An 11,062-nucleotide genomic window follows, 5' to 3' on the forward strand; every position below is an offset into this window, starting at 1 on the left:
AGCAAAACAGAGCAGAACTGCATCCCTGGATAAAGGAAGAAGTCTGTATTCTTTTGTTTTTATAACTTTATAGCTATTTTTTTAAAAGTTCCTCTGGATTAGCCTCTCTTTTTTTCAGTTGAATGACAATAATGACATTCATTTCTACAGAAAAACTCCATTTCAACAGTTTCAGGTGCAGATACAGTCTCCCTTCATGTGCACAACAAGCTTGATGCGGGATTGTATAATAACGGTCCATTTTCCACGAGCCTGTGGCGTTTACTATTATCTATGGTTACTTGGCTAAATTTTAATCAGTGGGTTTTGGAATTAAAAAGATAAAAGAAAATGAAGTAAACCTAAGATGGCTGAATGCAGTCAGTGCCTGCATCTTGTTTTCCAGGCGTACATCTAGAAAGATAGCTTTCCTTTCAGGTTCAGTAACTTTAAAATAAACAAAATGATAAATAAACATGGGCTGTTTGAAAAACATCTGCCTCCCTGGGGATGAGAAGCAATATTGTGAGACGCGGGCAGATAAGCCTTGATATGAAAAAGATTTGCTTCAGGAGGCGCAGGGAACTAGTTTGTTATCTCTGCTTCCTGTTTTCGGAGTGGCTAAAGAAAACACGCCACAAGAAAACACACCACAGTAGGTGTTCGGTAGGCAGCCTTCTCTGAGGACAGGCCACTGAAGGAGCATGGTGGGCCACAAAGTACAGAGCTGAGCTGATTGGCGACTCCTTTGCTCACTATCATCAGCCCCCTGGACTGCACCTCATACTCTTCTCTGCAGTGAGGTGTTGGTGTGTCTCTACAAGTTTTCCTGTCTAAACTCAGCTATGGCTGTGCCCATCCCATCTTGTCCCGTGGCTTCAATACCACCCATTAGTGTTCGCTTGAGCTATTTCCAGCCTGCCCCTCTTCCCGGATATCCAGAACCCTCAGTCCCACTCTGTAAACCTTACCACTCCCACACCCCTGTTTAATAATAATGTCAAACTCAACACACCAAGAGGGAATCTGTTCCTGCCCCCCTGCAGCTACCCTGTCTCAGTAAATGACAGTTCCATTCTTGTAGTTGCTCACAGTAGGCATCTTTGTTTCCCAGCTTTCATTGCGTGCCTTACATCCCACGATGGCCCCTGTCAGTGCCACCAAAATCTCTCCCCATTGGGACCACTTCAGACGACAGCCTTCACAGACAGCCAGCACCAAGCAACACTGCTTACTTCGGAACATGATACTAGAACTCCAATGATGTCTTTGCTTTATCATGACACAACCCCAGACACCCATGACAGAACAAAACAAACAAATAATAAATGCCCTCCTCTATGGAATGGAAACTAGGACCTCGTGTATGCTAAGCAATCTTTTTACTTTATTTCTTTATTTTCATATAAACATCTAAGTTGCCCAGTCTGGACTTAAACTCATTCTGATGCTCAAGCTGACCTTGATCTTGCCTCAGCCTCTGAACTGTGTCACTAGGCTCAGCTTTAATTGCTATTTTAAATATATGATGCCAACAGATCCGCAGAGTCTTGACTTCTTAAAAGATATGCCAGGAGTTATCCTACTTAAACATTTTATTGGATATAGACAATTATATTTAAATCATGTATGATTCACATGATATAGTCATGAAATACTTCTGGTTTTTATTCTGGTATCCCTTTAAATTTGTAATTATTTTGGAGATCTAATTTCTCCCTATTGTGGAATGAAAGCTGAGACAAATTCACGTCCCTTCAGCTAAATCTTGGGTAAGAAAAAGTTGCCCATCTAAGAAAAACCTTCAGTCACAACTCAAAACTTAGATATATAGGGCTGATTAAGAACTCAAATTTGATTTAAAATTAGATTCCTCTCCTTCTCCCTTTCTGGCTGTGGCTTACCAGCTTCTGGCCGGAAGCATGGATCATAGAGAGGCTGCACAATCCCCTCCCTATGGCAGTCCTCCTTGTTATCATCCAAAGCCACAGGGCAGATGGAGAGAAAGGAAGAGGCCAAGAAGCTCTGACCTTCTAGGATGGCTACCTTGATGCTTCTGACCTCCTGGTGTTTATCTTGACAAACTTTGAATCTGGTGGTTGTTTAAAGCAATGAGAATACGTAAGCTCATGGAAATAAATTAAAACGATTGTAGTTCATTGAGTTCAATCAAAGACAATAGTGACAATGATTAAAAACATCAACTTTACACTAGAAGCTACCTCTATAAACGAAGAAAAGGAAAGAGAGCTGAGTTAGACAGTTCTGTAAAAATGCTATCTTAGAAAAAAAAAGAATATGGAGGCTGAAAAATAAATACCTTTCAAATACAGGTATGCCATCTGAGTGTTTCAAGGCATTTAATTTTGTGAATGCTTTATTATTGCATATTTAGAAAACTCTAAGATTTAGTGTTACTTTAATAGATATTTGGATGTAGTAACACAATAAAGATCTAAGCTAACTCCATTTTACATATAAATACAAAACACTTTGGAATTTTATAGAATTATGGGTATTTCTTGGACTGCAACTATCATAAAAATCAGGGTGATATTGGTTTTGTGTGTTCAGAATTGTCCCAAGGTGTTTCTCCTTCGAGAGTGCAATATAAAATACTCTTATAAGTTCAAAGTATGTAGCTGTGAGGATTCTACCTGTGGGATTAAGCAGACCACTGCGTTTTTTCGTTATTCAGGATGGCTTTTCCCAAATATTAGCCTACTGAATTTCATACCATATCATTGTAAGCACATTTTTGCCTGTCTGTGTCAACTAGGACATTATATTTATTCTTCAAACATCATGAGTAAAGGAAGAGTATCTATTTACATGTGTCACTGTGGAATGGGAGAAGACAAGGCATGTCTTGTAGGGAGGGGTGTTTGGGGAGCATTTAGCACCTCCGTTGCCCACAGAAGCTCTTCCAAAAAAATAAATATATCTGTTCGGGGAGAAGGGAGCTTGTTTAGGGACATGCCATTGAGATGTGGCAACAGTTTCTGCAGTGATGACGTCCTGTTTGGATTGTTCCTCCAGCTCCTAGACTTGACAGACATAGGGGAAGTGGACACTGGGTGAAATTGGCTCCCAGGGCCTGGAGCGGTAGCAGTGGCCCACAGAAGGAGCCATAGAGGCCTATAGCCTCTGGGACTCTCCCAGGGAAGGGAGAGCTTAGCCATTAAGAAAACTGGAGAGCTACTAACAGCTGAGAGCTAGCTGCAAGGAGAGGAAGAGTCAGTCTCCTTTAAGGGTGTGACTGGTAGGTTTCACGGCTATTCATCAGCCATGCCAGTTGATGACTCACACGCTAATAAATGTAAATTTATCTAGCTAAATACATTTAAATTTTTAAGAAATGAAAATTTTTAACCTCATCAATTAGCATAAAAATTTTAAAAATATGTAACACAGATAGCTGAAATCACTAGTCCACTACATCAATGGGGTAAATGTGAACATAAATCATAAAGACACCGAACACATTGGATGCCTTTGCTTTATAATTCTATTTTCTGGAATTTATTCCACAGACACAATACTAAAGTTTACACCCACTTATTAGTTGAAGTATTAGTTATAAAATCAAAATTTTGAAAAAAAAAAAAAAAAGAATCTTATATGCCTAATAGTAAGACACATTTACCCCATAGACTATTATTTAGTTATTTTTAAACGGTTTTTAAAATCACAGTTTACTGCATAGAAATGATTGCAATGGCAAATTTTAAAAGGAATGCAAGTATTATACCACATCAAACTTACGATTTTAGTATCTAGGGGAAAATGTTAAAATGCAATGAGCTATCATTGTACCAGGCTGATTGAGATTAACCGGAGGCAGTGTCGTTACTGATGAGGGTGTGACTTAATGAGAGCCCCACTCATGAGTTACTGACATACAAGCTGGTCCAGCAGCACGTCTTCACTCCATTTAACGATACTGAAGGAATGTAGACTCAGTGGTGCAGCTGCTCCTTTCATAGCACCAGAAGCCCGAGGAACTCCTACATGGGAGCACTTGAAGTACACATTCCATGTCTATCACTGACAGAAAGGACAAACTGTGGACAACTTACAATGATGAGAGACCGAGCCAGCAAAAAGAACAGAGTAGCAAACGTCACAACCCAGTGTCAAGTAAAGGAAGCAAAACAGAGCAATAGTCTCTTACGGTTCTTCTGTTCAAACTTAGAAAAGAAGACCAAATGGTCTGGTTCAGAGTTCTACACACAAGTGGGAAGACTAAAAGAAAAGGAAAACACTTGCCTATCTGAACAGGTTTATGAAGTGGCTAGCATCACCTATGGCTGGATAAAGTTCTAATTGGGAAGAGAGTAAGAAGGGTGCAGGGGTGGGGAGGTTCTTTCCTATCAAGAAATGTTTGTTTTCACACCAAGGCATGGTGGTGCATGCCTTTAATCCCAGAACTCAGGAGGGAGAGGCAGGCTGATCTTTGTGAGTTAGAGCCCAGCCTGGGCTACATAAGTAAAAACACTGTGGGGGAGTGAGGAGTGGGGTTTGCTTAACTGGAATATGATACAATAATGTTGTGTGTGGTTATATTTTTGTGTATCATTTGCATTTGTTATATTTGGAGCTTGAGTTGACTTCCTCCTTTACTCCACAAACAAACAAAGAAACAAACAATGCTTAGAAGCCAAAATTTCTACAAGCCAGTGAATGTGCTTGGAAACAGTTACCACAGATAACACCACTGGGATAACAAGGAAGCTATTCTGCAGAGGGATGAGCCCATTGAGCTATGTGTAGGGTTCTTCTTTATGAACACACACACACACACACTGCCATGTGGAGACAGGTGTCAAGACCGACATGATGCTTCTACAAGCAAAGGGCCATCAAGGCTCAGCAGCCAGCACCAGAAGCTGAGATGAGCCTCCAGAGAAAACTGGCCCTGTAGACAGCATGATTTCAGACTGTCGTCTCCATGGCTGCAGGCACATTTGCTTCTCCTGTTTTAAGTTTTATTATGGAAGTTGCTGAACACTAATACGTTGTATCTTCCTGTTAAAAAAGTAGTGGTGAAAGTATGCCTAACATTGGACGTCTGGGCTCCAATTTCTTGAAGAAATAATAATAATAAAAAAATCTAAAATAAAAAAAGCATCATATACTCTTTCGGAAACTTCTTGCCGGAGACACAGTTCAAGTATAAAAATGAAAAGTTCCAGCACAGAAAAGACGAATCTACCATGCATTCAGTTATCCCAGGAGGTCAAGGATCAAGAGTAAACGTCCAAGTCCATTAAAAAACAAAGGCTGTGGTTCGATCTAAGTTGGCCTCTGAAAATTTCATCCTGACTCTTTGATTCTCTTTCTTACTGGAAATTCTCCTGTGGCTGAAGTGACCCTGCACAAGGCTTCCGGGAAGACATTTGTATTCATTCCATTTCACCCTCGGGGCAGAGACCTGACTAGAAAGGAGCCCTCACCCAGAACCCTTCCGGGTCAGAATACTGATGAACACGGGCTCAGCAAGGATGGCTTTGACTACAGTTATGCCTCCTGGAAGTGAGAAGAGCCTAGTGTCTGCTAAGCCATAGTTTGGAGAAACCTCACTGGAGGGTTGATTTCTTAACCAGACACTCCTTGTGGGAGAGTTTCCTTCTTTAAATATATCCTGGATAATCAGAGGATGCTGTAAGTAAGACCAAGAAGGACTTATCCATGGGGGAAAGCCATTTTTAAATGTATAAAATGCAATGGCATTTCTACTACATCTGGTTTTCATTTAGCAAGCAATATAAAATTCCTGCGGGGGGGAAAATAATAACAAGGTAGAATAGCATAATGATAAGGGATTCTTCAAACGAGCCTGTCTGATTGCCTATTTCTGCTTGCAAACTCACTAGCTTGGCATACTCTGTGCAAAGTGTTAAACCAAGGATAACTTTCTCCAGCTGTAAAATCAGAGTAAAAACCTCATCTACTGCCTTGTTGGTGGGAGGATTCCATGAAGTAGGGTATGACATGCGCTAGGCCACAAAGCTGCACATGGTTCAATTCCAAATCAGTATTATATTAGAGCAATATACATAACACAGCCACCACCGATAATGATAACAGCAACAGTAGCAACGGCCTCTTTGGACTTATGTTTGAAGTGCTATGAAAATTTCCTGTATTGTCTATTATTATTTGTGTGTGTGTGCACATGCGCATGGAACTCACAGGGCCACAAGGTTGTTTCTCGCCTTCCACCGTGTGGGTCCCAGATAGCAAACTCAAGTAGTCAGGCTTTGATAGCAAGCTCCTTTGTTAGCAGTCAGGAAGCTAGCAGTGTTGGCTTAAGGAGTGATTTTTTACATTGGCTCCAGAAATGGCCCTTTACGGCTGGGTGGGAGTCATGAATGACAGGCAGAGGTTAAAGGGAACCCTCCTGAAAGAGTCCTGCTCGGAGAACTTCACGAAGGAAGTTGTACACATGAAGGACGGGTGTTTAAATAATCTGTCTGCTTCCATTTCCCTTCATAGGTGCAAATGTGAACCTGAAAACCAACAACCAGGATGAGGAGACCCCTCTGCACACGGCTGCCCACTTCGGCCTCTCTGAGCTGGTGTCCTTCTACATGGAGCACGGGGCCGTCGTGGATAGCATGAACGCCCACATGGAGACCCCGCTGGCCATCGCCACCTACTGGGCCCTGCGCTTCAAGGAGCAGGAGTACAGCAGGGAGCACCACCTCATCTGCCGCATGCTGCTGGACAACAACGCTGAGGTCAACGCCCGCGACGATGACTTCAAGTCCCCGCTGCACAAGGCCGCCTGGAATTGCGACCACGTGCTCATGCACATGATGTTGGAGGCCGGCGCCGAGGCCAACCTCATGGATATCAACGGCTGCGCAGCCATCCAGTACGTGCTGAAGGTCACCTCCGTGCGCCCCGCGGCCCAGCCCGAGATCTGTTACCAGCTGCTGCTGAACCACGGGGCGGCGCGCATCTACCCCCCGCAGTTCCACAAGGTGAGGCTGCCTTCTGCACCTAAACGTCAGTCTTTGAACTCACTGTGTCCGACCTCCATCAGACCTTCCCATCCTTCCCTACGTCTGTCTGAACTTTGGGCAGGAGCTAGAAAGTCAGTGCAGGGGGGGACAGGCAATCACTCCCACCCAACCTCGAGTCTAAAGACCACGAGTTAGCTTACAGCCAGCAAAGAGCTGCACATTCTTCCGATTTGACAAAAGCTAGCAATAATGTCATCTAACACACGGGGACCAAATAACGACTTGTAATGAAGTCAGCACACGGTTATAAACATGCTGTATTTGCTAACTGGATTCCTTCGGTAATTCTATAAAGGATGTATTGTCCCTGTTCTCCATCAGAGGAAACAGAGGCATCCAGTCAGTCATCTGAGCTCCTGCAGTGGTGGGATTAAGACCTGATCTTAGATAACTTGATTCAAGGTGTTATTCACATTGTATCATATGGCACGACCTCTTTTCTGAACAATACTAATTAATAATCTCTAATGGGCTGGCAGGAAGCAGGTGCTAATGATGTTGATATGACCAAGACAAGATACCTACTCAAGTAGCTTAGAGTCTATTGGGAGACAAAAGTACACAAGGTCATTTTAATATGCACAGCGCATGATGAAACAGAGGAGGTGCTGGCATCAGGTTAATGATGCTCATTAATTTGGCAGTCAAAACGCAATTAACAAAGCAAACCAGATGACACTGAGCTTCTAAAACTTTAATTTAGAGAAGCTGAGAAATTTGAGGAACAGTCCATCTGACTGGGGCCACCCCTCATAGAGAGAGAGAGAGATATCTGCAATTCTGCAGTGTGAGAAAAACTTAGGGGGATAGGCATAAAGATGAGAGGGCAGTCAGAAGTGACGGTGGACGTACCTCTATTAGTCCAGAATAAAAGCAGTAGAGGCAAGAGGATCGTAAGTTTGAGGCTAGCCTGGGTTATATAGTAAATCCTTGTCTCACAAGATTAGAAAAAAAAAAAAAACAACCAAATAGCTAAACAAAGAAACAAAAAAAAAGGGGGGGGAGAAAAAGTAAAATCATAAAAATCATTCAAGAGTAGTGAGTTCAAAGAGGAGAAACTCTGGATAACCCAAAGAGCATTCAGATACTCAGTTAAGTCGCGGTGAGGTCCTTAATACTGGACTCAGGAGAGAATTTTCCCTTGCTTGTCAATGTTTTAATTGAGGATTCATTTCCTTCCCTTAAACTTATGGGTTAAAGCTGAGGTCACCCCAAGACTAATATTTTCATGGTCCGTTGGTGGTTGTTTGTTCCATTCTCACCGATGTCTGACTCAGGATCTCGAGAGGCTCCATTTTCTGCCGCATCTCACACAATTACACCGGAGGAATCAACAGAGTAGAAGAGTCTGAGCTTCTTGCTTTCACTCTCCAGAAATAAGAGCGAAAATAAGTGAGCTAAGAGTCTGGTCTTAATAGTCAGCTTCTAGGATGGCTGAGTGCAGAGCAGTCTTTGGCCTGGGTTTTTGTCTCTGAAACACTTTCTCTATCATTTGTGCAAAGACAACCACCCACCTCTAACACATGGCCCACAAGGGCTCATACACACCCTGCAAACCCTGTAAACATCTTTGTATCAGGTTATACCAAGGACTTCTCTGTCCTTCCAAACAAAGGTTTATATTTATCGCAGATTTTAGCCAGTAATGATATATTTGTTTCAGGATATCTGTTAATTATATCTAAAAAGCAAGAATCTGTAGGCAATTAACCTCTACAAATTGTCTGTAATTTCTCCTTTCTTGCTTTCATTTTTATCTCCACTTTTGTCGTATATAATTCACTCATTTTAGATTTAGATTTTTTATTCATAACAGGAACAAAAATAAATAAACAAAAAGCTATTTGAGATCAAATTTTGGTTCACTATTTCCATAAGGGAGTGATTGAATAAATTACTAGCTTCCTAAGCCTCAGTTTCCCCATCTGTGAAGTGGGTATTACTGGCTTAAACTCTTTGGCACAGGTATGTGAACACAGTCCTTCACCAGAAGGAAGTTGTGCCTCATCATAGTATACCACACACATTTCTTACTCTTTTTCTTAAGGTACATTCTGGCACTGCATTTCTTACCCTCGCTGTCTTCTTATATCTATAAGCATTTTCCCCATTGCCCATTTCTCCCTCCTTAGATCTCACTCACACCTTACCAGGCTCTTATTATTTATAGTGGAACTCCAAAAGTCAAGCAAACTGTCCCCTTAACACACCTCGCTTTAGAAGACATGGTTTTTGCTCTTACAGAGGACCCCAGGTTCAGATCCCAGCACCCATGTCGGGTGGCTAACTCTAGCTCCTGGGTGCACACATACTCATATCAAAGTGAATAAATAAATACATTTTTAGAACAAATCTTATTTTCTATACTTAGGTCCTCACACCATTTTCCTTCCAGAGAAAAGGCTGGAGGACACACAGGTGGTACAGGCGCCAGGGAGACACGCTGCCCTCTGTCCCATAGTTTATTTTATTTTATTTTATTTTTTTATTGCATGTGATACTATTTTAAAATGTAGAGTGTGGTTCCTGTGGCTTGGTAGCCTTTAGCAAATGATGCTATGGGGCTTAGGATAGTATGGGACATCTTTTGGCACTCTGATCAGGGCTATGGCTCTTCCTGATCCAAGGGCCTTTCCCATCACAGGGATGGTTGCTCCCGGGACACTGCCTTGAGACCAAAGGCTGAGCTCAGTCCTGCTGCTGAGCGAGCACAGGTCTCTAGTAATTTAACATCACCTCCCTCATCCCCTTTTGAAGCACTTCTCTTTTGCAGTAAGAAGTCTTAGGAGTGCGCAGAGGTCTGAAGTCTTTCCCACACAGAAGGTTTTTCTTCTGTTTGGAACAGAGGTCTCATGATTGTGAACCCAAGTGTCTGCTTGGCCACACATTGCTGTACAATTTACTAACATATTGCTTTATTTCTCAGATCCCTTCCCCCAAGTTTCCTGTTTGAATTCTGCAGGCACTAGCGTGAACTATTCTGCAGCATTTAGACTGAGAGTGGGCGTGGTGTGCCCATCAGTCTGGTGAGGGTGCTCAGACAGTTTCCCCGACCTCCTCTTTTCCTTGTCCTTCGTGCTTTGGGGTTGGGGTAAGAGCTTCTAGCACTAGTCCTGCTTGGTGGCTCCTCTTTGACATACCATTCCGTCTTGTGTCCCAAGAAATACCGTAGTGTATTCCTACTCCGTTTTGTTCGTTCCTCTAACTGCCCGGGGTTTAGCTAATTGCTAAAGAGATTTAGCAAGGACTTGGCTACTGGTACCTGGCTGCTACAGTCACCAGTTTTATTGCTGCCCCTCAAAAGCATGCAAGAATGGGAAAAGTGGAAGAAAAACTCGAGATTTACCATGCAGATGCTTTTCAGTGATTTAGAACAACTGCTCCACGGGCCGACTCCCCCAAGAGAAAGTCGTGTTCGCAACAGGCAAAGGACCAACTCATTTATCCAGAAGATAAAGTGGTTTGTTCTCTCCCGGATGGGGAATTCAGTTTCCTTATTTACAAGGACCAAGGTCAAAGCTGCAGATGCTGTCTTTCCAGTGCAAATCAGATGGGGAGGTGCTGCCTTTCACTGAGATCCAATGTATAAATTACCTAAGTGAGATGGGGCGGGGTGGAGAATGACAGGGTCTACGATTGCTTTACAGGGTACAAAAGGACATTTGATTTTTTTTTTTTTTTTTTTTTGGTCCTGCTAGCATAATTCAAAAGGAAGTGACACCCTGGGGAGTCAAAATTGAGATTTCTTATAGGGCAAGAAAGACATTTTCCCCCCTAAGGAAGGGAAAGATAATGTGAGGATTTGGGGGAGGTAAGTGTGATTTCTGCCATTGAACAGTGCTGTGGGTGAAGCCCATTGCTCAAGCAGTTCCCTTGATAATAAGTGTGTGTGTGTGTGTACAAAAATATAACTCTATATAAAGTTCAAGGTAGCTTTTGGAGAGTTTCTTAGTTAACTGTCTTATGAGCGGCACTTGAAAAAATTGAGGGGGACACCGTTAATCTGTGTGTGTGTGTGTGTGTGTGTGTGTGTGTGTGTGTGTGTGTGTGTG

The 11,062-nt window shown here is 42.5% G+C and overlaps 1 protein-coding gene across 1 annotated transcript in view; it reads left to right on the forward strand.

Moving 5' to 3' along the window:
- Nucleotides 1-11,062, forward strand: part of Asb4 (ankyrin repeat and SOCS box containing 4) — a 39,978-nt gene that overhangs the window by 23,827 nt on the left and 5,089 nt on the right. Inside the window, exon 3 of the mRNA XM_055613017.1 lies at nt 6,478-6,968. Coding sequence (XP_055468992.1) covers nt 6,478-6,968 — 491 coding nt within the window. The remainder of the gene's footprint in view (nt 1-6,477; nt 6,969-11,062) is intronic.

The sequence above is a fragment of the Psammomys obesus genome, unplaced genomic scaffold, assembly GCF_907164565.1.
Source record: "Psammomys obesus unplaced genomic scaffold, mPsaObe1.curated_primary_1811, whole genome shotgun sequence".
In the NCBI taxonomy this organism is placed as follows: Eukaryota; Metazoa; Chordata; class Mammalia; order Rodentia; family Muridae; genus Psammomys; species Psammomys obesus.